Raw genomic sequence first — 27,245 nt, forward strand, 5'->3', positions numbered from 1 at the left:
GTTAATTGCAGATATGGGGGTTCTATGCTGATTTCACTGGAAGTAGGAACATTCGTAGGGTATAGCTTTTTACAGCTAGAATACGTCAAGCACTTTTTTAGCCATTTATAGGTATGAAACAATTTTTTTCTGATGGCGTAATGCCCTGCTGCAAAAGGAGAGGTCTGAATCTGATAAAGAACTTTCTGTTGCTTCCTTAATAAATGGGTCTTTTCCTTTCTGTTCTCCTTTCTGGTTCCCTATTCACATTACAATTATCCCAGGCTCCAGAACATACTTTCAGTTTTAAAACTCTCTGTAAATCAATATCCTTGTGAAGAGCTCCTGCAAATAGTGCGATCAACCTGGATACATATAATTTTGTTAGTGATACATAAGCCAGTGCTTTAACGTTGTTCCTTTCAATACATGATTCAGCTATGAAATTATTTCTACAAATATATCAGTAGGTTGGATTTATTTAGCTTGGGACACTCATTTTGCTCACTTCTTTTGCTTAGGGTTCTCAGCTGCCTGAGAACTTTATTCATACAAAATACTGCAGTAGATGCCTTGATTAAACCATTAAATAGAAGAATTATGCACAACACTTTAGTAACAGTGCTGGAAAATAAAGTAATGAAATAAATGCAGGAGAAAGAAGCAGCCCTGGTCCTGATGGTTCAAAATCTGCTGTTACTCACAGACCCAATGGGCAGGCTGGACCTGGTTGTGGGACAGAACTTGAGACCACAAGGACCCAATGGGACTCCCAGCTCTTCCAGGGAAGAGCAGCACAACCTTGGGCTTAGGTTGCTGTTGCAAGCACACAACATTGCTGTAAATTCAGCTGTCTTTCATTTTACACTCTGCACAGACATTACATAATTAATAAGCCAATAAACTTAAGTGCAGAAACTGGATTAAGTTTGCACAGCAGAACAGTATTACTGCTTACAGTTGAGGAGTGCTGAATAGATCTTGAATAGATCTAGAAAATCTGGAGCCATTTTCTGGACAGATGTTTACATGAGTAAGTGCATAAAGAGGAGGATTTTATGCAGATGACTATATCTTTCCTTCTAGAAGAAAGTACCTGTGGGACAGAATCCTTAGGAGGTTTCTGCTCGCATGGACTATCTTGGACAAGGCTGAACTTTTCTCCAATTTCTGAGGCCGCACAGGAGAGAGGCTTTTGCCTCACACCTGACCTCAGCTAGCTTTTTTTCATTCCAGCCTCAGCTCAGCTACATGTATATACTTAAAAGATGTAAAATCTAATTTCAGTCTCCAACAATCCCAAGCTACAATGAATTTTTCCAGAGTGAATGCTGTTCATCTCCAATACGTTCAACCTTCTCCATTACATCTCTACTCAGCCTGAATTACACTGCGGCATTCAGGGGAGGAAGGAACGTGGGTGGGTGGATGAAGATACTCAAGATAACTTCCTTTCTTAAGGGTGACAGAAAGAATCCTACCAAGGACAGTATCCAAAAAGCGTATCGCAGAGTGTCCTGAAGCTTTCATTTTCCTTGTCAGGAGTGCACCTGATTTACTTTGCATGATGACTCAGTTTTTACAGGACCGTAAGAAACTTTGAACACCACATTTAGGCTGTAGGTGGCTTCTGCAAACATTGAAAATTCTCTTGGGAACAACCTAATGCAAACTTCTGAAGAAGCCAAAGGCTCTCTCCTCCTGCTGACCTTGAGTTTCCAGCCTAAGACAATAGCATGAGAGGGTCCTTTGGAAGACAGAATTGACTACACAGTTTCCCCAGTTCTATCTTGGCAGTGATCAGTAATGCATAATTAAACTGGTAAAACTGAAAAAGAAAAAAAATATTCTAGACTTTCCATATGATGTTCTGCTGATAAATACACAGATCCACCTGAGTGAAGAAATTTATATCCTAAGCTAAGGTGAAAAAATAGGAATGCCAAAGTGAGAGAGCTGGCTAATGGATGGAGCCTTTTATTACCTGAAGACGCTCTTTCATTGGGAAGCACTGTGAAAAAAACTCCTTGCTGGACACCAGGCTAGAGCATTTACATTTCTAGAGCTTGGCACTTCTATGAAACTTCAGGGGAAGTAAGCACATTTTTCTCTATATTTCTCACTAATGTTGTTATAATTATTCTTTTTGTTAAAAAAAAAAGTTGAAGATGAAATAAAACAATGTTTTTCTTGCAATAAATCATGCCACGTGGATATGGAACTAATCATTCAGCCTAAGAGTCTTGTTCTATCACTTATCATTAACAGAAGCAATATTCAAGATGAAGGATAAAGATACTGCATCACCAAAAAAATCCAAACAATTCCCTCAATTGCAAATAACCCTCCAGTTCATTTCCAGTGGCTGTGGTGCATTAAACCAATAAATTTTATAATCTGCTCTTTAAAACAATGTATAAAACAAGCAAACTCTGTTTTGCTTTTCCTCCATACAAAGCAGGCAGCCATTATTGGAAGTTGGCTGAGCCATATTTTGAGACAGAAAAAGTTTTTAGTATTGACGTTGGCAGAGCTGATGATTTGGAAGAGTATAGAAATGAAGACTGGGAAAAATTATTTGTTACATGCATTTGAAAAGGAGGACTAATGAAGTAGTGATAAGCAAACAATAAAACAACTGACAGGAAGATTATTACCATTAGACCATTGGATTTGGCCAGCAAACAAAGAGCAGAGATGCCGTAAGGGCACTGGATATTGATGAAGGTGGAGAACACCATAAAGACAGAACATGCCATCATTTTTTTATTAGCCAAATCTGTTTAGAGGAAAAAACAACACCAAAAAACAACCAAAACAGCAGCCAGAATCTGATACAAAAGGATGACAACTGACAAAGGGTTGCTAGTGGTGAGCGTGTGGGAGAAAGGCATCTCGGCCCGACGCTGGTACTTTTCCCGGTCTACATTCCATTGGGTGATGGTGGGCTGCACTGCACCATGATATTTCTGAACGCAAAACCATGGCTCGGAGATTCTACCACAGAAAGCAGTCGTAGTTCAAGCTGTCTTTTTTCCTATACTGATGCTTTCCCAAGATTCAGAAAACCGAAACACGTGGAGAACAGCTGTGTGGGCAAGTCCAGCCCTCTTCAAGGGTAGATCTGCACCTTAAGCAGGCAGTTCTTCACATCTCCCATTTTACTGGCACTTTCACACATCACACAGGTTGAGGAGATGTCTCATCTGGGCAGGCAGCTGCTGAGTGCATCAGGCCTTGGCACGGTCACAAAGTTCATGGTGCAGTGCAATAGAGGACAGATCTTTTCGTGATCCTTCAAAACTTCACTCAAGTGTTTCATTTCATCTGTTAGCTTTCCGATTTCTTTTTTCAGGGAGGTATTTTCTTGCTCAAGAGACTCATATTCCTGAAAGGAGGGGAAAAAAAGCTTACTCATAGGCAAAACATTCTCTTCAGTGCTCCACCTTGAGTATATTCATGTAACTGTAGGAAAGAAGTGCCCTGCTTCAAGCCAATGTGGGGAAAAGCACCAGCTGGGCGTCACACTTGGCACCACATGCCTGGTGCCAGCTGCTCTCCTCCAGCCCATGTCTTGCAGTCACCTGTTCAAATGCTCAGGAACTTAGAAGCACAAAGAGCTGAGCATCGTGCCAGCTTGATACCAAGCCCCACTTTGTCACAAGCGATTTCAACCACCGCCTTGGTTATTGTGATCCCAAGATGTTTCTGAGCCAGGGTTTCACTGACAATGAGCTTTTGATAATTGCAGGAGAGTTTTGAGATACTCTGCAACAAGCACCTGTGACGGATGTGAGACTCACATGTCACATTTTTTGCTGACTGCAGGTCTCAAGTGTCCCTGCCACCAAGACTTCTCATCCCATCTCTCTCTCCAAGAGAAGAGAGCTCGAGGTTTAGAGCCAGCCCACGGAAAACCCACAGGTGTCCTCACCTCACTGTTGGCCTGGGGCTCAGCACTCGCCCACTCGATCTCACCTCCTGGGGAAAGCTGCAGAGCAAACTTCAAAGCCTACACGTGCCATCAAAGGGCTGAGGGGAATGCCTCTCATGCACTGCTCCTCTGGGCAGCCTCATGCTATGTGTGCCACCCTTCCTTGCTGTGGCAGTTTGTATCCCCTTGCTCTTCCTCACACTCTTTCAGCACACACTCACACAGAGTAAAATAGACATGATCCTCAGAACACATCATTGTAGCCAAACTCCAGTAGGGCTCAGCATCCCCAGCTCTGACTCTGCTCTTGGTGCCTCAAGTCCACGGAACAAGCGTTGCCCTCCAGTTGTTCTGTTCCATTTTCAGGGGAGAAAATATCAAACTGTTCTTACTAGGGAAGAATGCCTGCAACCAGATCTGCCTGCAGATCTGAGTATATGGATTCCCAACGTGACGAAAAGCTTCAAGTCCAGCAGGAACACCAGAGCGGCTGTGGGACAGCGCAGGGCCCAGCAGTGACTCCAAAAAAGCCAGGGGTTACCCCTGTACAGAAACACCAGCACCTGGCTGTCTCGGGTGCTGACTCAGAGGAGATCTGGGAAAAACCAAACCCCAGGCTCTCCATCTCACACCTCCCGGCCTCTGCTGCCTGATCCTTCCACCCTAAGAGAGAGAAGAGGCTGTGCTGAGCCTCCGGCGCTGAGCAACCGACAAAGCCACCACTGTGGCAGCGTAACCAACACCTACCTGCTGAGCCCTAGCTGCAACTAAAGTACTGCTGTGTGAGGAAACGTCCTGAACTAGAGAACAGCAATTCTTCTCCAGCGTTTGCAATGGTGACATGATAAAACTCCACTGCACTGTAATATTGAGAAGCGTTAAGAGTTTCTGGAAGAATCAGATACTTTTATGGTTTTTTGGAAACACCCACTGCTATTTATCAGAGCACACGAGTACAGCAGTAACTGCACCCAGCTCTCTTGTTTGGAGGTTTTGGAGTTCCTAAGAAGCCTTTTCAACGGGGTATTTCTGTCTCAGACCACAGCTTCAGAATTGAGTTAAGCCAGCAGTGCCACTAAGCATCATGACACAGCACAGCACCGCCACCTTCCCTGCGAGGCATTCACACATGCCACCGTCAGCTCTCCCGGTTCAGCACTAATGCATCAGAAAGCGAGTTTGCTTTAGTCCTGAGAAGCCTGGGATCCAGCCGGCAGGTGGTCACAGGGATGGGAGTAGCGGGCACCACCGCGTGCCTCCCTCCTTCCCGCTGTCACAGATGGCGGAGATGCTTCACCCCACCTGAGCAGAGCGCCGGGAAGCTCCTGAGCGGGCAGCGGGCAGCCGGCAGCGCCCGCCTCTCCTGCACCGACGGCTCCGGGCGGATCGCACGAGGGCAGGCCCAGGCGTGCCGAAGGCGTCCCGTTATTGGAGCGTCCCGGGCTCCACGCCCAAGAGCACCGCGTACCCGCTCACCTCGTGAAGTTTGTCTGCCTTTTGCGTTTGCTTCTTCCGACTTCTCTGTGCAGCAACTCGGTTCTTCTCTCTCCTCCTTACTTTCTTATCATCTTCTTCGTGGCTCTGGAAGATAGAAGCAGCTCGCTAGGTGTCAAGGTGCGGGCGGGCGCACCGAGCCAGCCCCTACCTCCCGCACCCAATCTCGGCAGAGCCCCTCCGGCCGCCCCGCTCTGCCCTACCCGCCCTTTACCCGCCCCTACCCTACCTGCTGGCCGCCTTCGGCGCTCCGCGGCACCGCGCTGCTCGCCGCCGGGGCGCCGCACGACATCCCGCCGGCTGCCGCCCGCCCCGGGGCGCCGCGCTCGGCGCCGTTGGGCTCCCCCGGCCCCGCGGCACGGAGCCGTCCCCCCGCTTCGCCCCGCCCCGGCACCTGGGGGCCCCGGTCGCGGCCCCCGGGGCGGAGCCGTCCGGAGCTCACGTGGCGCCCGCAGGGTCCGCGCCCCGGCCCGACCGGTCGCCGGCAGCCAGGGGGAAGCCCGCGGCCCCCGTGGCGCGGCGCTGCCGGGCAGGAGCCGCCCGAAAATCCCCCGGAGAGCCCCGGGGCTGGCCGCGCCTGCCGCCCCTCCGATGGTTAAAACGCCGTCCTGGCCCGAGCGCTGCCTCCCAGGGGCTTTTGCGCGGTATCTGCGCGAATCCCGCGCAGATGCCGCGCAAAAGCCGCCCGAGGTGTGCGCGGCTGACTCACCCCCGCGCACTCCTGGCCGCGGAACACGTGCGACATCGGCTTTCCAAAGCGGCACGACCTCAGAGAATGGGCAGGAGCGCAAGGAGGGGTTCATTGGAGTGAGGACGAGGCACTGGGGCTGGGATACAGCGATTTTCACTTTCGCTACTCGCCCGGTTCCTTTAAATAATAAGGAAATGCCGCACGTTTCTTGTAAAGGCGAAGCAAGACAATGAGTGCAGAGAACGCAGTTGCCGGGACAGAACTCTCTCTGTTCGAACGCGCTGCCGGGAACATTTTAGCAGCCCGAACAATGCTGCTTTTATCCTTCTAAACACTCGTCCTACGTCGCAACTGAAGCGTATCTTCTCCCTGTACTCTGAAGGAAGTGAATTGCCGTGTGCCCCCGCAGATACCCAGCGACATCCTTTCTACGGTGTGTGCGCGTACAGCACCACAAACGCGCGACTCCCGGGGATAACCGCACGTCCCCACTAGGGAACGTGCCTCTACGCTGCCGTACAGTCGGTCATCAACCCCAGGTATCTTCATAAATCGGCCACTTCCCTATTCTTCTCGTTTCACCCGAAGTCTGAGTCATTCAGCTTAGGTGAAAATGAAGTTGCAGGCTGCAAATGGAGTAAATATAGATCATCCTTCCAGGAAGATCTGGTTGACAGTTCACGTTGATGGGAGAAGTGCCCTGCCTGGAGTCCAGGAGTCAGATTGAGGTCAGCATCGCTGAAAGCCTGACCAGGGCTGCCCTGTGGGGAAACTCTTCTCCCCACTATGTCTCACAGCACCTCCCGCCTCTGTCTCCTGCACTGCCTTCACCTTTCCCAAAGCTCCTTGGACCACGGAGGACTGAGCCTCAGAACTGTTTTCAGAGATACTTGGTGGATCCAGTGCAGTTGCAGGACACACACAAAGTCCAGGCACTTCAGAAAGTGAGCCAAAGGGTCCATTGGGGCTGCTGGTCCCAGTGGCCCTCAGCATGGGGAAGGCTTGCAGATTTGTGTCTGGAGAAGAAAAAAGCCCCCTTCCTACAAGTGGGGCTTTGAAATGATCCCCTGTGAAGTGTTCATGCTGGTACAGGAACCATACACACGTACCCTGGAAGCAGCTGCACAAGCAGGTGATCTAACAGAGCTAAGTCACAATAAGTTTTCAAATTTATTTATTGACACATGTAATTTATTGGTATGAATTCATCCTGTATTTGTTAAGTGAGGTTTACAGGACCCCACAAGGAATGACAGGTCACAGGGAGTTCCTCCTGGACCTGGGTACAGTCTGCTCATAGTGACAAAGGAAATGAAAAATCAAAATTTGCTTGTGGGAACAAATTTCTGCTTGGTATTAAAGCTATCTCTGGTACATCTGTAGAAATGCCTACACAGTAGTTCCAAGTAACACAGCAGTAAGGGCAGAGCATTGCTATGCAGGAGAGAAAACGAGCCCAGAAAGCAGTCTGAGCTGCTGAGCTTACATTTTATAATCGCAGCATATCAGTAACATTTGTCTGCACTGAAGCAGCCCACACGCCTTCACACTGGAGTTGCTGTCTTTAACTTTAATTTAGCATGGCTCTCTGGAAGCGTGGCGTATGTCACAACTGGGTCCCAGAGCACCACATGCCCAAACTTTCAAACAAACACATGTTGGTGTTTGCATGAAGATTTCTGGAAGAGGGGTGTCATCGCCTCTGTTTAAAAGCTACATGCAGTAAGAGTGTGTGGATACAAGGCCGATTTGCAAGATTCCCTGGGTATAGATGGCTCACCTGGCAACATGCACGCCTTTGGCAGCACGTCCTAAAAATGGTAAGATGTTTAATCTCACCCAAAATAACTACAAAATTCAAACTAAGTTTGCAAATATTCCCAAGCATCCTTCACCATTGAGCTGCCTTACAAAATTCAAAGGCTATATAAAGAAAAATGACCAGACGTTTCTTGATGCAATACCAATTCACCCCAAGTTAAAAATAAGAAGCTTGGACGTTGTGACATTTCAGTGGAAACCTGAATAGACAGTCTTCTTGCACAACACTGCTAATTTCTATGAAGTTAGCTGAAGGACAAAAGACTACCGGAAGGGGAGGGGGGTGGGTGGGGAGAAGAAGAGGAATATTTTATGTATTTCTGTTAGTGGAAACACAGATTGCAGACACTGCTAGTTGGAAATATCAATTGCTATAGAAATTTTTAATAAGCATTGGGAAAGCAGATGAACGTTCAAGCATGAAGTTCAGTTCATCACTTAGCTTTCATTTCAAGGGAGGTCCTCTGACATCTTCCACTGCTGCGTGGCCAAAAGCAACCCTAAAGATTTGTAAATTCATAGCTGAGGCACTGCACTGGACATCAACTGGTGTTCTTTATTCTTCTTTATATCAGTTATTTGGACAGCATTCCCAGATGCAGTTTTCTTTTTCTACCCAGCTGTGATTAAAGGAGGGCCACAGAACCAGGCCTGGCTGCTCTAGATCAAGGCAGCAGACATCCATTCCCACTTCTTTCAAAACCCATGCAGACCGGCTGCCCTGCACTCTCTTACCTCTAACAGGCACTGTAGGATGAAGTCATTGATTCACTTACTAGCCCTTAATCCACACTGCTTGCTCTCCTTATTTCCTAAGACATTTGTCTTATGTTGGTCATTTGAGATGGGACCTCTTGAAAGAGATATACCTATTTCTATTAACATAAAAATATTTAAATACTGTAATAGACATGCAAAATCCTGCAGTGCTTGGTGAAGATGTATGCATTTGTGCAACAGTGGGGATTTTCAACCAGAACACACACACACATTCAAACAAACCAGAATTCACTGTGTGAAAAACCATCCCGGTCACACGTTCCGCAGCTTTGCAATTCCAGTCCCTCTCACATCCTGTCCTCTCTTATGTTAGAGGCTTTGTAGCCTTGTGATTAATAGCAGTCGTAAGTTCAAAGGCAGTAAATGGAACTACTTCAGTTACTCCAGCCAAAATTTAACACAGATGTCTTCTAAAGCACTAATACACTAACTGTTCAGTCAACATGTATTGCGGGACTAAGACAGACATCCAGATCTTTGATCTTTCTTAGTTGATTTAATTTACTTTGTATAAAAACAGAAGTTTGTATATACAAAAGTGATAGGAGATATTTACATACGATTAAATATACAGAGCCTTGGTACAGGTGCTCACCTTCACAACATAAATGATGCTACAATCTGTCACGCACTTCCTTGAAAACTGTCAGTCTCTAGACATCAAGCTGCACCTGCCTTCTCACTACATTACATTCCGTTAGCAAAGCTTCCAAATCAGCCTCTATGTACTGCAGGAGGGAATACATGACATATTGGTTAGACACGAGTACTTACTGTAAGCGTATGCAGTCATAAGCTGGAAAAAGTTTGCAGTGGCTAAGGCACAATGCTTAATTTAATACTACTATGTAAATGTCTAGGTACTACTGTGCTTATAATAAAAAATGCTAGCTCAACTTAATCCCATTTACTGTTAATCTCTACTGTTTTAGATTTTTTTGGGTAAGTTTAGTCAAATGCCACAAACGCATGGCCAAGTCGAGATCCTGTAATGTGTACATCTATTGTCCAGGAAAACCCCAGATTGCTTAGATCGGTTATTTACACAAACTGAAATATCAGATGGTAAAATGCAGATGGTCAAATCATTGTTCTGTAGAGCACTCTGCAGGGAAATGCATATAATTATTAAAATCCCAAGTTCAAATCAAGATGACTGTTAATGAGCCCTGCTGATCTAGAAGATTACCTGAGAGGTAGAACAGGAGGGATCAATTTTAGATTTGCACATGGATTTTGTAAAAACTAAAACACTGCACTAAAATTGGTGGGTTTCACATGCCCCAGTCTGAAAGTATTTTAAATTTATTTATGAAATATCCAAGCTCAGTTTAAATGAAGCATGGTTAGGAGAATTAGACACTCTCCAACATCTTCAGAGATGTGCCTGCTGTATATGAGCACTTACTAGTTTACCAAAGGAGTGCCCACACATATAAAGCATTTGCACAGCTCTGAGAAGCACGAAGGCTGAGGGTAATAAATGCTGTAATAAATGGGCAAAGAAGAGAGTTAATCAGTAAACATGCTTGCTGGGTATCAGCAGTGACTGGTTCATATAGGCTTTTATAATACCACCAGTGTATCAGTAAGAAGAGAAATATTTAAAAGAATCAAAAGACTAAATAATCAAGGAATCTCCCTTGTATAGCACTGAATTAGAGAGCAGAATAAGTTTTTTTTTGTTGTTTTTGTGTTTTTTCTTTTTAAACTGAATACACTGAACGAGAATATTTCTGAATCTCCAATCCTGAAATTCTACATGAGGAATCTACATGCTGAGGGTAATTTTCCTCCGTCGAAGCGGATAGTATCTTCTCTGTGGTGTATCTGCAGCCTTTTTTCTTTTGAACAAAGTGTAAGGATTGTCAGTGGTATCAGCGTCTGTTGGTGTGACTTCTGCTGGTGATACAAAGTTTTGGACACTATTTTCCTCCTTTGCATTACAACCAGTGAAGACTTCTTGACGCAGCTTGCAGAGTTCCAAGGTTGGTTGCCAAGTTAACGCTTGGGAAAAACCTTCTGCTCTTTCTATTAGGGCTGGGAGAGACTGCGAAAACAAATCAAGTATCTCAAGTTACATGGGAAAAGCAATGGTTACAATGAGGGAGATATGTTAATTAGATTCTGAGAGGCACAAAAGCTTCAGTGTCTGCAGAGATGATCTTCAGAAGATATTTTTTGGATGCTGCAGATTTTAAAATCTCTGTAAGAAACACTTGCTAAAGTCAGAGGGTATTCTTCCTTCCTACTAAAATTGAGGGAGAATTCTTCATAGGTGTAACTTCAGTAATACAAACTAAAATAGGTACTTGCTTCAATAGTACACGCAGGCTTTTTTGTACAAATCTACAACCAAGATAAATTACAACCCTCATTTCATGGCATTATCAAAACAACAGAATGAAACAAAAAAATCCCCTTGGAGCGCACATAGATCTCACCTTCATTGCCTCACCAATCTGCTCGGATGCCATTTCGGTCACCTGCTTCAGATCTGTGAGGTAAGCATCTGAGAAAAACACAAAGCTCCAATAAGCTTCTGATACATAACTCCTCCCCTCCTTCCCTGATACTTGCTACTGACTTCTTAACACTGGGCATGAGAAGCAGTGGAGTCCCTCTGTAAAATTAAGCGTACAACATATCTCTTTAATTAGTGTTGGTGATGACAGCTGATGTGCTTCATCTTACTCTTATTACTTCTAATCATGCAAAGTGCAGTAGTGCATAGAGGTCTCAACTCCTGCAAGCCACAGAGTTCTTTGCTAGAAATCCTATAGCTTGTCCAAAACATGAGATACAGAAACAGTATGTGTATAAAGGAGAAGGTTAAAAATAAGTAGATCTGTTTTTCAATCTTTCAACATCATATCACATTGTGGAAAAAAATTTCCAAAGGATAAACATAACTGTGGAGAAAATTACATGAAGGAAAATAATTTAATGGAGGGGGGAAAATCCTCAGTCTTACAACTTCAGCCTGATAGCAACAACTCAGCTTTCATTAAAGAAAAAACAAAACAAAACAAAACAAAAGCTACTTTTCATTCTGATTTAATTTCCAAGCAGGAGTAAAAAAGAACCAAGGCACTAATTCTGTTGGGTTAACAACAAAAGGAAGAAAAAGAAGCTTTCAGGAAGACTGAGGCAGACAGCAGTATAGAATACTGGGGGAAATTATTTGACTGCAGTAGCAATAAGATCATCAACATAATACACGTTTTTGATGACTGATTTACAAACAATAACAATTCTTCTGTTCAGGAGTTAAGGTTTTAAAGTTATTATAAAGTTTTAAAATTATTACATATTATTTTGCATGCTCTCTGCCACTGTCCTGCTTGAGGCACTATGCCATCAAGAAAAACTTAAAAGCAGCAGCTAAGTAAGTGTGCATCTGGGAACTAAGTTGTCTCACCTACCACCAGTATTTGTCTGTAGGGTGTCACCAGGGCCTGCAGAAGAACACCACATCTGATGGTGCATGCAGTCCTAAATCATTGCAGAGCAAAACACCAATCTGCTTTGAAGTCAATCTAATTAATGCTACTGAAGATAATTTAAGTCAATCACTGCATTCTAGTGCAGGGTGACAGTGACCTCCTGCTGAAACGTAGTATGAAGCAAGAGACAGTGTTTTGTTAAATTGCGTGTGCTGTGTGTCACCAGTGCTTATCAAACTTGGCTTAGGAAACATAGTCTGTATATGGATATGGATGCTAAAAAGCACAATCATTCAGAATTTGGAAGAAAAAATATTCAAGTAGTAGCCTCTTCAAATGCAACACAGACATTTATGATGGACATTCTCTAAAAGAACATGTCCATAAAAATGAATTCTTACAGTAGAATATGCAGAGTAGAAGGCTGTGAAGTTGTAAGGAAGGAGCTAAGTAAAAATAATTCCAGTGATTATTCCAGTTATACAGAAAGACTGACACACATTTAAATGAAATTTGCCTGCAGGAGTTCAGCTTTACATGGACAGCAGTATATTCCTCAGTGTTCAAGGCTTTCCAAAACATAGGGAAATGAAAAGAGGAAATGAAAGGTATTGAGTAATCTAAACATTTTTTGTTTCTGGCCACTGTACTTGCTAAACTGGGATACATAAACTTCCCAAATACTACATAATACTAATATTCAGCACAAACTCTATGCTGTCTTGACTGAAGCTTTGCTGTTACCTAACATGAAAAGGTAAGACTGTAGTGCAAGCTCTTACTAGCTTGTGAGTACTTAATTCATATGAGAAGAGCATAGAATTACACACTAGAAACCAAAAGAAATGCAGACATGAAGTGACACTCTGCTGATCCTGTTAGCTGCTTTGCTGCACAGGCTGGCACTTCTGGAAGCAACATCTCCTGTTTACAAAGAGGAAATGATGCCTAGAGTGAAGCCAGATCAGCAGAGTGAGAGCTGGAAGCCTGAGCCTTGCTTCTCAAACTTAATTTAACACCTCTGCTTGTTACACCAGCTTTACAGCATGCGAAGTAATCCATAGAGAGTTCTCTGACCATGTTTGTCCACTTAAAACAGCATTGGTAGGAAGACTGCTCCCAAAGTAATGTCTCTTATGTTACAATGTTGGCCCGTGATGTCAGAGGCAGATGTTGGTGGTGTGGCAGTAGAGACTGAACCTTCCTGCCGACATCCCATTACATGTCATTGCTATGAGACAGATGGCAGCAGAGGAGCAGTCTGACAAAATGGCATCTGACACGGCAGTGCATATCAAGCAAAGGTGTGTCACTGAATTCCTCCATGCAGAAAAAACTGGCATCCATTGACATTCATCAGTGTTTGCTGAATGTTGATGGAGACCAGACAGTGGATGCGAGCACAGTGAGGAAGTGGATGGTGCATTTCAGCAGTGGTGACACCAACATGAAATACAAGCCTGTTCTGGACAGCCATGCACAGCTGTCACACCATGAAATGAAGAGCACCTAGATCAGCTCATCCACACAAATTGGCAGATTATAACCAGAGAACTGTGTTCAGAGCTGAATATCGGCTTCAAAGCATTGGATATGATGGTGGCAATATTGGAAAGTCTGCACCAAGTATGTCTCATGAATGCCTGTATGCAAGTTTGTCAGAACCTACTGAATTTGCAGTACAGGTCTGAAGGTGACAGTTTCCAGGATCACATCATTACCAGTGACATCATGTCATCACTGTGAGTTGGAGTCAAAACATCAATCTATGGATCAGTGACACGTGACTTCCCCATCAAAGATGCAGCCCTCAGTAGGTAAAGTGATGAGCACAGTCTTTCGAGATAGGAAAGGAGTGATCCTTCTAGATTTCCTGGAACCTGGATAAACCATCAACTCTGACCACTACATCCTGATGCCGACTAAGCCAAAGGATTGAACTTCCAGAGCCAGGCCAGGGAATAAACCAACCTTTCTCTTGCAATACAATAAAAGCAGGCCCCATATCCGTCTGGAAGCCATGGAGCACACTGCTAATCTTAGCTGGACTGTCCTACCATACACACCATATAGTTCAGATTTGGTGCCTTCTGACTTCCATCTGTTTGGGCCAATGAAAGATGGTCTGCATGAGCAACATTTTCCTAGCAACGACACTGTCACAGTAGCTGTGAAACAGTGGGTTACTTCCATGGGTGCAGATTTTTACCAGTGCACATTCAGGCTCTTGTTTGTCACTGGCTAAAATGCATAGCTAACAGTGGTGACTGTTGAAAAATACTGTTTTGTAGCTAAGAATTTGCTCTATCAAATAGAGTTTGTATCTGTTATAATTTGCATGGAAAAAAAAAATATGAGGCATTACTTATGGAGCAACCTACATACGTTCTGTCATTTTTCAGTACATAAAAACAGGCAAGGCATTTCTTTAGGCCAGCTACAGAAAAAGCACCTCCTATTCTACTATTGCAAAGTACACATCACCTTGTACAAATGCCTAGAACAAGGAATAACCTTTCCAAAGCATGCAGCAAACTTAGGACATCTTTCACAGTTTTACATAAGCAGAATAAAATTTGAAACATGCTTTACAAGTGAGGAGAGTCAACCCTATCAGCAGTGATACCACAGGACAGCTTTCAATTCCCCGAGGAAGCCGCCTGATTAGGAAGAGAGACTGAAGTATTTCTAGTATTTATATAGGAAGGAAGACAAGACTGGCCAAAGTATAATGTCAGCGGTCCGTCCAGTTCTGCATCTTGCCTCCAACCAATGGTAAAGAAAAGAGGTGAGAACAGAAGGTGAACAGAGGTAAGAGAAAGTGAATATTTGACATTTTCTTCTCCGTGCCCTCATAGTGGCATCTTCTGCCTTTAAGCACAGTATATAACAGCAGAGAGCATTCAGAACAAGAGAAATGCATACAGATTAATAAGCTAATGCAGAAATACTGCAATTATAACAAAACTTCCAGCTATTTTAGCTAATTTAGTTAATTTAGTCAATAAAGATAAATAAATTTAAAGAAATAAAACTTCTTAAACGTTTGTTGCTAGGCAGGAAGGAAGGCAGTGTTCCCTCGGTATACTGCTGCCCTCCCCTGAGAAATCATTACCTTGAGAAGGCTGTGATTTAATCTCTTCTGGCGTTATGACAGGCTGGTAGAGCTTCTGCAAATTCAAAACAGAAAAAATCTGAAACGTCCCTTGCTTTAACAGATATCTAATATATACATGGCAGCTAGAATAATGGAGAAAGGCTAATAGAAGGAGATGGTGGTGGAATTATTTAGACTGCACTAGATGTTTAGTTTATAGATAATCAACTACTAGAAAGAATGATCTGATTAACATAAGTTCCCTGAGAACATGTCTCCAGAATCTCCTTTAGTTTATGGAATTCTAATTATTAAAGCATGAGAATTTCTAAATTAAAATCCACATGTTCTGGAAGAACCATTACCATCTGCTGAACAACTCAGGACAAACAACAGCTCTGACTCCGAAGGAACCATTCACAAAAAAGAAGAAGGTCAGCTGCAGAATAAAGGAGTCTGAGAAGCAACCTAAGTAAGTCATCTACTTTAGGATTCAGGTGGAACATAGCTCTCCTTTTCCAAATGATCAAAAGGTCTTGTTAAATCTTGGTGTTTTGCAACAGCAAGTTTTCATAGAATCTCAGAATATCCCGAGTTGGAAGGGATCCACATGGATCACGGAGCCCAGCTCCTGGCTCCACACAGGACCACCCAAAATTCAAACCCTGTGTCTGAGAGCACTGTCTGAACACTGAGCTGAGCATGGGTCACACTGCTTCTTTCTTACTGCACGCATATTTGTACACAGTGCTGATACACCCAAGACTTCTCTCTTCCAGGCTGAACAATCCCGTCACACCAATGACTCATCACTGGACTTGCTTCAACTTGTGCACATCTTCCTCATGCTGAGGAGCCCCGAGTTGGACTCGGTACTTCTGATGCGTCTCCTCAGGGCTGAGAAGAGTGAAAGAATCACACCCTCAGCCTGCTGGTAGTGCTCTTCCTCATGCGGTTCAAGAGGCTGTTGGCCTCCTTTGCCACAAGGGTGCGTTTCTGGCTCACGGTCAGCTTGTCACTCAGGGCCTGTTCGGCAAAGCTGCTTTCCAGCTGTGGGGAAGCCTGGCCTGGTGCATGTGGTTATTTCTCCTCCCAGCATTATCTTTTGCCAAAATTCATGAGTTTCCTGTGAGCCCATTTCCCCAGCACATCCAGGTCCCTCTGAATAGCAGCACAACCATGTCCCTAACTTGACACTCTTCTACCATTCCCTCAAGTTATGTTTTCCTTGTTCAACTGTTTCCCACAGGTTTTGGAAGCCTATGGTTCCTGAAGGCAAATCTTACCAGGAAAGACAAAGGCAAAGAAGGGACTAAGTTTCTTGGCCTTTTCCATGTGCTTTGTCATCAGTCCCATTCAGAAAGGAAGAGCATTTTCCCTAATCCTCTTCTTTTTTCTTCATCTGTTCACATACACGCTCACACAGAAATGGCTCAAACAGTGTACCATAGTCCAGAAACCCCTGTCTTTTACCCCTAAAGATTCAGATGTTTTTTTTCCTGCAAAATCATATAATAAAGCACCTATCATTAAGCCATTAACCTGCCAGAAAACCAAGATGGTTTAAGAATGTATTCAAAAGTCGGACACTTAAAAAACGTACTTCAGGAGATGGGGAGAAGTTCACAGCTCTTTAGGGTAGCAAAGTGAATACGAGAAAGAAAACTGATGTCTAGTTAACCTGCAAGTAAGCAAAAAGGAGTCCTAAAGTAACTGCAGAAAAGAAACTTAGCAACTAAGAACATGACTGGGTTGCCCAATGCCAATGATTACTTTACACTCAGTGTCAACAAAATGAAATTGATGAACCTATTCATAATCCACACTACCTTTTTTCTTTCTTTAGTGAAAGTACTCAGTGTAGTTACTGGCTCAACAGAAGTACTTAGGAAAAACATAGACATCTTTTAAAAAGCCAAATACTGCATGTAGTAATATATATGCCTGCATGTATTGTAACAGTACTTCAACCAGCCTTCAGATAGGAACTTTAGAAACCTGAATTTTACAAGATAAATAGGGGTAAAACCGACTTGTAAAGCACAAATCATCATGTGGGAAAAATGTGCCTCAGTAATTTGCTGAACTGTAACATGGGCCTAATTCATTCGTAGTCACAGCAGTTTGTAATAACCCTTATTTTACTGGAGAACAAATTAATGCAAATTCACGCAAGGAAAAAATTTCATTATATGACAAAATCAAATGCAACTGTGGGAAGAAACTTAAAGGTCAACATTTGATGATTTGTTCCTTCAAATTACACACATCAGCAACTATAAGCAAAGCTTTTCTGAACATCTGTGTTACTCACCAACATCTCTTGCTCTGCTTTCATGGCCTGGATAGCATGCACCAGTATCTTCTTAGGCCACTGCTTACGCTTTGTTGCTGTCTCTACTATCAGTTCATCAAGCTGATCTTCAAGAATTTTGATGTTGGCACCTAACAAAGTTGCAACACAGTTATTGTAACGATGCTCCTACCTACAATGTTTCTTTTCTGTGAGGCCTGAACAATTCTATGATTCTCAATGAAGATAAATACATCTGTCCTGAATCTCTAGCGGGTAAAAAATCGCCAATGCTCTAAGCATTGTGAATCGAAGCCAAAAGTCTCACAAAGAAGTGGTTACCTTTTAGCTAACTTGTTTCTCAACTGAAAGAAACAATGCAAGCTGTTGCAAGAAAAGTGATTTGATTCGTTTAATTTTGTGTAATTTACAAGCATTGAACACGATGCAGCTGTCCAAGCAGTAATCTGAAGGCTAACTGACTTTGTATCATATAGAACACAGGCATACATTGTAATCATTAAATCAATCCATGCATTTTTGATAACATGTACCACCACCTTAACGAAACCTTGTTCCCAGAAATATTCCTCTGGGATGCACTTCATGGGAAGACAGAAAAGCAAAATTTAGTCTGCTTTCAAACTTTGATGCCAAAGACTGCATCTGACAGGAGCCAACTTTCACAGCCTTCTTTTCCAGTCAAGATTAGGTTAAATGTGTAGAAAATGAGTATTTTGACTTCTGTTACTGTACTACAAGTACTCAGCTTCTCCAAGACTGCAGTTAAACTTGACAATTTTTAAAGCTTAATGCACTGTTTTATAAGTGCCTTCAGCATTTGGACAAATAAATGCCTGCACTGTTCTGATGTCACAAGCCATCATTACAGACCATAAAAATTATGAGTTATGGAAGAAAACAGAATTAACAGCTCAATGTTATACTCTAACCTTGCATAACTGAGAATTCATAATTCTACATTTGTTCATTTGCACACCTATATTTCTTTTTTCCATCAGCGGAGGCTTAAAACCCCAACAGTGGTCTTGTTTTATAATTTTTACACTGAACTTTGAAATTTTCTTAGAATTTACATTCACAGTTTCCAATAATGTTAAACACAGCTTGCAAAGCCATGCATTATTGTCAATCTAGTGGTAAGAAATGGATTTTGAGCACCCTCTCTTGGTCAAGCTGTGCAGAATCAGGTGATGATTAACCTCAGAAAGTTAAAAATAAGTTTTGAGAGTTGGTGGGATTCTTTATTTTTTTAGACTTGCCATTAAAAAAGCCATTGTAACCCTCAGTGTAACCCTCTGAGCTCAGTGATCCAGCCAGCATTTCCACCTACCTAAACTATTTCATCTTTGCTTGGATAACGGCAGAACACCAAGACACCAAGAGGCTTGGCATCTGGAGTACATGATGTATGAGAAGCATACAGGAATTTGTTCAGCATAAAGAAAGCTAAAGGAGAAATCTGTTATCCTTGTCTAGTTAAAGGGTGGTTCTAGAGAGGATGGAGGCAGGCTCTTCTCAAAGGTGTGCAGCTTAAGGACAAGAGGCAACAGATATGGTGCAGTAAAGGAAATTCCAGTAGCCACAAGGAAGAAAATTTCACCATCTGAACAATCAACCACTAACTCCCCTGTGTGGAGCTGAAGCCTCCACAGTTGGATCCATCCTACTGCTTCATTCTAGCTTTAAAAATAGATCAGCAGGTCCTGGTCCATCAGATTTTGTATACTCCCTTTATTCCTATGAGAAAAGTTATTGAAGTGGAACATGCTCTTTCCCAACCTGAATTAAAAATTATGTTTTGGAATAGCAACTTTCTAAAATCTTTCTGCAGATTTTCTAGCAAGACAGCCACTATTAAAATTAGTTGAACTTTATTTTTTTTTCCCATGTCAGTATCAGATGTTGTGGGTGTTTCTAAACTACTTTTCTCTAGTAAAGAACAGATCCTTTTAAGTTATTTAGGTACCATAATAGTGACAGCTAAAACTGTGCCTATCTGTAAGCACCTTGCTATAGGCATCAACCAGAACAGTGCTCCTTCTAACAAAGCTGTCTTCCCTTTTGTTCTGTCACAGATACTGTTTGCTATACCTTTTAGTTGCTTTTCCCTTACAAACAGTGCTCTGCAAGAACCATGTTCCTGCTGTGCAGTACTTCAGTTTTTTATACAGACGCAGCCAAGCTTGAGTTCCATTTCATCTGCTTCATGAGTGCCATTGTTGCCACTCTACTAGAGGAAGAAGTGCCCAATTAAAAATACCACATCTGAAAAAACCCCAAATATATAAACACATGTAAAATGAATGAAAGACCATACGTACTGCTTGGTTCAGAGTCAGCTGATGTCTCTGCCCAGAGCTGCCCATTAATAGTAACATTCTCTCTCACTGCTGCCTCAAAGTTCTGCAAGAGATGCATAGGCTGGAAAAGTTATGCTTTAGACACACATGTGCAACATCAGCACAGAGGACCCTTCCCGTATGAGTGCCTGGCTTGGCAGACAAGAATCACGGAATCCTTAATATCGTGAAGATCCAACCATCAACCTGGCACTACCAACCAAGTGCAGCACTACGCCACATCCCTCAGTGCCACGTCCATGTGATTCTTAAATATCTCCAGGGAGGGGAACTCCACTATGTCCCTGGAAGGCCTGTGCCAACGCGTGACAGCTCTTCCTATGAATAAATTCTTCCTGACGTCCGAACTAAACCTCCTCAGCACAATTTGAGGCTGTTTCCTTACATACTATCATTTCTCCCTTTGGACTCGATGATCTTTAAGGTCTTTTCCAACCCAAGTGATTCTATGCTTACTCGTGGTGTTACCGACTCCCCTCCTCGCTGCAGCCTCCTTTCAGGCAACTGTAGAGCAATGAGGTCTCCCTCCAGTCTCCCCTCCTGCAGACCCAAACTTCTCCCAGCCCAAACAGCCCCAGTTTCCTCAGCCATTCCCTGTTTTCTGGCCCTTCACCAGCTTCTGTGCTCTCCTCGAGCGCGTTCCGGACACCGCGTACCGTTCTTGCAGCGACAGCCCCGCCCCCCGTGCCTCTCCGCCTCTCCACCCCACGCAATGCCGCTCGCCGACCGCCCGACGCAGCAGACCCAGCCGTAACGGTCAGCGCCAACCGCGCCGCGGGGTTCGCGGTGCCGTACCCAGATCGCGTCGTCCGCGGCTGCGGCGCCGCCCGGCTGCCCCTGCGCCAGGCCCCGCAGGAAGGGCGCGCACAGCCCCACCACCTCGTCCAGGCCGCGCCGCGAGCAGCAGCGCACCCGCGCGTCCCGCCGCTCGGGCGGCCCGGCCGCCATTTCCCGCCTCCTCCGAACCGAAAATGCCGGCCCGGAAGCACAACCCGCCACTCCCCCGCCCCTTCCCTCTAGAGGCCGAGGCCGGGCGCAGCGCGACGGCATGGCGGCGAGGCCGGTGGACTGTCACTGCCACCTCTCCGCGCCCTGCTTCCAGTCGGTGAGGCGCCGCGGGGAGGGCGGGCGGATGGGGACCGGAGCGGCGCGGCCCGGCGCTGAGGCGCTGCGTGTCTATTGCAGGACGTGGCGGCCGTGGTGCAGGCGGCCCGGCAGGTGAGGCGCGCCCCGCGGCCCGGCAGGTGCGGCGCGCAGCGCGGCCTTCAGCGCTGTTTGTGGCTGTGACAGGCGGCGGTGGCGGCGCTGGTGGCGGTGACCGAGCAGGCGGGGGAGTTCCGCGACGTGCTGGAGCTGTCCGACAGGTGCGAGCCGACGGCCAGGCGTCCGCGGCCCGGCGGGACTGTGACCGTGCTGCCCGCCCCGCTGCTCGGTCGGCTTTCGGTCCCGCCTCAGACTGGCTCGGCCCGACGCTCTGTTCTAGGTTCCCGGGGTTCGTGCTGCCGTGTCTGGGCGTTCACCCTGTGCAGGAGGTTTCTCCAGAAGAGCAACGCAGCGTTACTTTAAAGGTAAATTAGTGGCGGGTAGCCTGGTGCAGCTGTGATGTGCTGCTGTGTGGACATGTCTGAGGGACAGGCTGAGCAGGAGGCACAGGAGAACCTCTTGAGGTTCAGCAAATCCAAGTTGTAAGGTCTTGTACCTGGGTCGTAGCAACCCCCACTATTGGTACAAGCTGGGGGGTGTAAGAGTGGAGCACAGCCCTACCAAAAAGGACCTGGGGGCACTGGTGGATGGCAAGCTGCACAGGAGCTGGCAATGTGCCCTCACAGCCCAGAAAGCCAACTGGATCCTGGGCCGCACCAAAAGAAGCACAGCCAGCAGTGTGAGGGAGGTGATCCTGCCCCTCTGCTCTGCACTGGTGAGGCCTCACCTGGAGTACTGTGTCCACATGTAGAGTTCTCAGTACAGGAGAGACATGGACCTGTTGGAGTGCATCCAGAGGAGGACTACAAGAATTATTCAAGGAATGTAATACCTTTCCTACAAGGACAGGGTGAGAGAGCTGAGGCTGTTCAGAACAGAGAAGAGAAAGCTCCAAGGAGACTTGACAGCGACTTTTCAGTATCTAGAGGGGTGCTGTAAGAAAGAAGGGTACAGACTCTTTATTAGGGTCTGTTGTGTTAGGACAGGGGGACTTGGTTTTAAACTAAAAGAGAGGAGTTTCGTGTTGAGATTGGATGTAAAGAAGGACTGGATGACCTTTGAGAGCTCCTTCCAACTCAAACAGTTCTGTGATTCTATGCTATGGCTGTGCTGGAGATGCAGGGGGCTGCCCTGGTCTGCCTGATTTCCAGTTAGTTGTGTTTCTGTAAAGTGGAGGATGCAGCAGACCAAACCCCAGGGCCTCCAGCATAGCATCTGCCTGTGTGACTTCAGCAGCACTGAGAGCCATCTGGCCCCGGAAGCGATGCTGCTGGAAAGCAGTTCTAAAAATCCCAAGTGAACAGTTTGCTTACAGTGAACAGAATGCATCTTGTTTGCAGATGGCCTTTTGTTAGCATGGGACTGGGAGAATACCAGTTTTTGTCCTTAGCCTGGGGAGCTTGAAGAACTGCCTGCAGCCACGTAACATGACCAGACTATGGGCTTTGTTACTACTTCTGGTCCTATGAAAAGTTCACCTTGAAAGGAGGGGTCTTTGAGTAAAGCAGGAAAATCCTGCAGGTCTTTGAAATACTGCTGATAGCTCAACTTCCAGTGATAGCACGTTTAAGGTACAAAATTTAAGAGGAGTGAAGGGAAGGGCTGATGGTGCAAAGCTGGGAGAAGTGGCTGACACAGCAGAAAGCTGTGCAGCCGCTCAGCAAGACCTCGGCATACTAGAGAGTAGGGTAGAGGGAAACCTGATGAGGTTCAGCAAGTGCAGGTATAGGGTCCTGTGCCTACGGGGGAAAAACTGTATGCATCGGGTTAGGGGCTGACCTGTTGGAAGGCGGCTCTGCTGATAAAGACCTGGGGGTCAACAGATAGGCCATGAGTCAGCAGTGTGCCCCTGTGGCCCAGAAATCCAAATTAATCACAACTTTGCATTTATAAAGCTTCCACCTCAAAGTCAGTGAGGGTTGCTTTTGTTCTTGCAGGATCTGGATGCAGCATTGCCGCTTATAGAACTCTACAAAGATAAGTTGGTGGCAATTGGAGAAGTAAGTAGAATTCCAAGATGGGTTCAAATGTATATGGCTTTGGCAGCATCTGCCACCAGAGTTACAAAATCTTAGCGAATGCTTGGCTTTGTATATATGATAAACATTGCTGGCCATCTGAAAAAACCCCACAACTAATCAGTAATTCTCTTAACGTGCTCTCCTTCATAGATTTGCCCAAATCCCTGTTTTCCTTCATTATATTGTTATTAGGAAATAGTTACCCTTGGTTCAGGTCCTTTCTCCCTTCTGCAACACAGTTAGGCCAACCTATGGTTTCAGCATGCCTTGGTGACTTACGTAAGTCCCTTTTTCTCATGATCCCTTGTCTGTCTCTACCCACACAATGTCTATTACATTGTATTTCCTTATAAACAAACCAAAGCTTGAAAACTTTAGGGTAGAATCTGTCCCTTTGGTATGTTGGTAGCAGAGGGGTTTGTGGCTGGTTCTTGCTGGAGGAAAGGCAATTGTTGAGAGAACTTGGCTAAACTTGTCGTGTGTGGAGCCAGGAGTTGAACTTGGAGTTGATCCTTGTGGGTCCTTTCCAACTCAGGATGTTCTGTAGTTCTGTTTTGTTCCTGTACTTTAACCAGGTTTTTGGTTTGTATAACAGTAAATTTGGCTTCTTTGACGAGGTTTAAATTCTGTTTGAATGTATTTAGATAAAAAAGCTATAAAATTAATGGGTAATTTTTTTGCTAGAGATAGGACTAAGTTACAGGTTTAAGTTGGAAATTCAACTTAGATTGGAGATCCAGCTTTGAGATTTTATCTGAAATAATATTTAATAGTATAAAAAAACTCAGAAAACTGCTTACAGATTAAAATGCTAAATACAGTTGCTGCCTTCAAATGCTTTCATAATTGAAAGTCTTGTCTTGAGAATGAATTCCTTTCTGAATTAAGCTACAGTGTGGCTACAACCTTCTTAATTGCCATCTTTCATAAATATGTTTTGTAATACCTTACAGGTTTGAAACTTTTTTTTTTCTTTTTCTCTCTGTGCTATTGTGATTTAGTCAAGCCTTAGACCTGTACAACTTTCTCACTTTTGTTCTTGTACCGTAGGTTGGATTAGATTTCACTCCTAGATTTGCCAGCACAGATGAACAGAAGGAAGGACAAAGACAGGTTCTGATCAAGCAGGTTGAGTTGGCAAGAAAACTGGATTTGCCTTTGTAAGTTTTACTAATAGGAGAGTTTTCCAGATCTCAGTAACCTCTGTAAATTGTTCCCAGGATTTATAATTACTAAGAGCCTCCCGAACTTACATGGCTTACACTGGTACTAGTGTCCTGACAGTCTCCAGCTTGAGATGTAATTACTGAATTTTGCCCATGAATACAGTGGAGTTCCCTAGCCTGTCTTCACAGTGTTGTTGCTAAATATTCACTGTGGCTAAAATGATTTAAATACACATCTGTAGACTTTTTTCCTGGTAAAAGTGCTAACACAGATTGTTTTCTTCCCAACGTGCTGTTGGTTCATTGCAGCCTCCTCTAGAGAGCCTCCTGTAGCAAGGAACTGGACTACATGACCTACAGGCGTCCCTTCCAACCCCTATGATTCTGTGGTGTATGTTTATTGAAAAATAAATACAAGTACTGTTGCTTAATTTCCTAATGCCACGGCTCTCTCTTTCCTTTGCAGAAATGTTCACTCCCGCTCAGCTGGAAGACCAACCATTAATCTCTTAAAGGAGCAAGGTATGTTTCTAATGCATGTTTTCCCTTCTTATTTTTTGCCAACGGAATTTCGTAGAATTTCTTCAGTTTTGTAATGCTTTCCTATCATGTTGTGCCCAAGAAACTTGTGAAGAGTGGTGTGGAAATTCTGTATCCACTCTTTGGTGGGGTTGAGGTCCAGTTTGAAGCAGACACTGTGAACGTGCTGTAAACCCTGCTAATAAATTGGTTTGTTTCTTTTCTCCAAGGTGCTTCAAAGGTGTTGCTTCACGCATTTGATGGGAAGCCATCTGTAGCCATGGAAGGAGTGAAAGCTGGATACTTCTTCTCCATTCCTCCTTCCATTATAAGGAGTGATCAGGTAACACTTGAAGGGGATCACTGCTGCTCGGTGCTTGGGGACTGCAGGCAGTAGTTGGCAGCTTAACATGTTGGCAAACGTAACTACATTTTTACTGTGCAGCTCGAAGGAATGCTTGGTTGTTTGGTTGTTTTTTGTTAAGTCTATACAGTATAAAAGGCTATCACAGACATGTGATTATAGTCACTTGATGCTTTTTGATAGAAGATCCTGCTTTCAGTTAAAACTGCCTTTTTACTTTGATTGTGTTTCTGTCTGGGACTTTTGCCATAGCTGGACATTTGGGGCAGAAATTTTGGCTAAAACAATTCGGCTATTCATGAGAAGCAATCATTAAGAAAATGAGCATTTTTTTTCCCTCATTTTATTGTATTCTGATGAACTTTTCTTTGGACATTTTTGATCCTGTAATGCTCTAGAGCAGGGAGGTGACACATGGAAAAGCACTAGTTTCTATCTCACTGCTATGGCACTTCTTGTTCAAAAGGAAATCCCCTTACAGTTGGCTAAGTTACAGGTCTTTGAGAAATGCTGATTAGTCCATGGCATGCCACTCAAAGCATCAGCTACGCTGCTTAAGATCAGCACTGGCCAGTTTCAGCCCTCGACTCAGTGAAATGCTGCTTCTGTTTCTACTGTGGGCTGCTGCAAACTATGCTGACTTCTCAGATCAGTCAGCAGTCTGCTTCCATCCTGCACCATCATCATTTTCTGTGATAAGCTCAGGAAATATATGACGAGAAAAGGCATCAGTCAAGTGGGAAGGTTGTGAGGGTGGATATGGTTGGGGATGAGGGCAGGAAGCTGCAGAAAGGAGAGCAAAGTGGAGCTGAATGATAAAAGCAGAAAGGGGAATAAAGATATTAAAATGCTGTATATACAGAAAAGTGGTAGACTAAAACTGCATTGACAATCTGATTCTGTGGAATATAATCACATAATTTGATAAAGTAATGAAGGATCCAGTATTCAGGTAAAAGTGCTTCAGATGTTTAGAGTCACAAAAAATGAGATAATTCTTTTTTTAAAGGGACATCTTGGGCATTTCCTGGTATTCTTGCTGCCATTCTGAATTTGCTGATAGTATACTAACAGTGGCATCAGAGTCTTTCAACATTGCTTTTAAATGCAGAGCTTATCTTTATATCTTATATTTTTTTTCCCACAAGTGTAAGTGCATAAAACATTTAATAATTCTCTTTATTGTCTTCAAGAAGCAGAAACTTGTGAAAGTGTTACCTCTTGAAAGTATATGCTTGGAAACCGACTCCCCTGCTTTGGGGCCTGAAAAACAGGTAAATGGTGGGGGGGATTTCTATGTTTGTATATCCACAATGACTCCTTGTCCTTGTGGAGGTTAGTTGCTAGCATGGGAGAGAGGAGGAGTGTAGGCATTGACAGGGGATGAAGGAGATGGCCAGGTGGAAATTTTGAAATATACAATTCAGAGAAATAGCTATAGAGGTAATGTCCAAGCCTGAAGCTGGGAAAGGAAAAGAAATTCCAGAAAGGGTCAAAGGGGAAAACGATTCAAGGACAATAAATACCTGTAATTTCTGTACCGTAGATAGGTACAGTGTGACTGAAGGTGTGTCAGGAAGTGAATCTGAAGCACTTGCCACCTGGAGGGATCTGTTATTTGCTCTGTTTGATTTTTATTTTTATTTTTTTAATCCAGGTGAGAAATGAACCAAAAAATGTTTACATTGCTGCAGAATATATTGCTAAAATTAAAGGAATTCCAGTTGAAGAAGTTATAGAAGCGACGACACAGAATGCACTGAAAGTATTCCCCAAACTTCGTAACTTCCTTCAGGTATAGACTTAGAAACTGATGTTGCTGAAACTATTGGTTATGATGTAATAAATAAAACCAACACACATCTTGGCCTTGAGTTTTGCTATCAGAGAGGTCAAGAAGTGAGCACAGTGTTGTACAGATACAATTTACAACAAATATACTGAGTTCATCAGAGGTCTTCTGTGTACAGCATTATTGGCTCTTCAATGTGATAAAGATACGTTGTTCTTCATTCCACTGACTGGAAGTCACTTGTCTGTGGCCCTGCTAGGA

The 27,245-nt window shown here is 44.2% G+C and overlaps 3 protein-coding genes across 7 annotated transcripts; 1 reads left to right on the forward strand and 2 right to left on the reverse strand.

Annotated features, from left to right (window-relative positions):
- Nucleotides 1–2,121: 2,121 nt before the first annotated feature.
- Nucleotides 2,122–6,264, reverse strand: BATF3 (basic leucine zipper ATF-like transcription factor 3). Of its 2 annotated transcripts, none has more exons than XM_048935888.1 (3): nt 6,117–6,264; nt 5,390–5,494; nt 2,122–3,367 (listed from the first exon to the last, which is right to left on the reverse strand). In XM_048935888.1, exons 1-3 carry the CDS (start codon nt 6,150–6,152, stop codon nt 3,182–3,184), a joined length of 327 nt encoding a protein of 108 aa, XP_048791845.1. In that variant the 5' UTR covers nt 6,153–6,264; the 3' UTR covers nt 2,122–3,181. The 2 variants fall into 2 exon arrangements, with proteins under 2 accessions (XP_048791845.1, XP_048791844.1); XM_048935887.1 differs by lacking the exon at nt 6,117–6,264 and adding an exon at nt 5,637–5,733.
- A 2,173-nt stretch (nt 6,265–8,437) lies between these two features.
- On the reverse strand, nt 8,438–20,984 carry NSL1 (NSL1 component of MIS12 kinetochore complex). 2 transcript variants are annotated; one of them, XM_048936074.1, is made up of 6 exons: nt 20,715–20,984; nt 19,881–19,962; nt 17,557–17,687; nt 15,261–15,315; nt 11,144–11,211; nt 8,438–10,749 (listed from the first exon to the last, which is right to left on the reverse strand). In XM_048936074.1, the coding sequence occupies exons 1-6, from the start codon at nt 20,967–20,969 to the stop codon at nt 10,471–10,473; spliced, it is 870 nt and encodes a 289-aa protein (XP_048792031.1). In that variant the 5' UTR covers nt 20,970–20,984; the 3' UTR covers nt 8,438–10,470. The 2 variants fall into 2 exon arrangements, with proteins under 2 accessions (XP_048792031.1, XP_048792032.1); XM_048936075.1 differs by lacking the exon at nt 20,715–20,984 and adding an exon at nt 20,376–20,525 and having other exon boundaries at nt 8,440–10,749.
- TATDN3 (TatD DNase domain containing 3) lies at nt 20,931–27,052 on the forward strand. Of its 3 annotated transcripts, none has more exons than XM_048936077.1 (10): nt 20,931–21,024; nt 21,105–21,137; nt 21,210–21,283; nt 21,403–21,487; nt 23,060–23,122; nt 24,194–24,303; nt 24,776–24,831; nt 25,059–25,171; nt 26,389–26,466; nt 26,850–27,052. In XM_048936077.1, the coding sequence occupies exons 1-10, from the start codon at nt 20,968–20,970 to the stop codon at nt 26,991–26,993; spliced, it is 813 nt and encodes a 270-aa protein (XP_048792034.1). In that variant the 5' UTR covers nt 20,931–20,967; the 3' UTR covers nt 26,994–27,052. The 3 variants fall into 3 exon arrangements, with proteins under 3 accessions (XP_048792034.1, XP_048792033.1, XP_048792035.1); XM_048936076.1 differs by having other exon boundaries at nt 20,932–21,024; nt 26,386–26,466; XM_048936078.1 differs by lacking the exon at nt 21,105–21,137 and having other exon boundaries at nt 20,948–21,024; nt 26,386–26,466.
- Nucleotides 27,053–27,245: the final 193 nt, after the last annotated feature.

The sequence above is a fragment of the Lagopus muta genome, chromosome 2 (assembly GCF_023343835.1).
Source record: "Lagopus muta isolate bLagMut1 chromosome 2, bLagMut1 primary, whole genome shotgun sequence".
In the NCBI taxonomy this organism is placed as follows: domain Eukaryota; kingdom Metazoa; phylum Chordata; class Aves; order Galliformes; family Phasianidae; genus Lagopus; species Lagopus muta.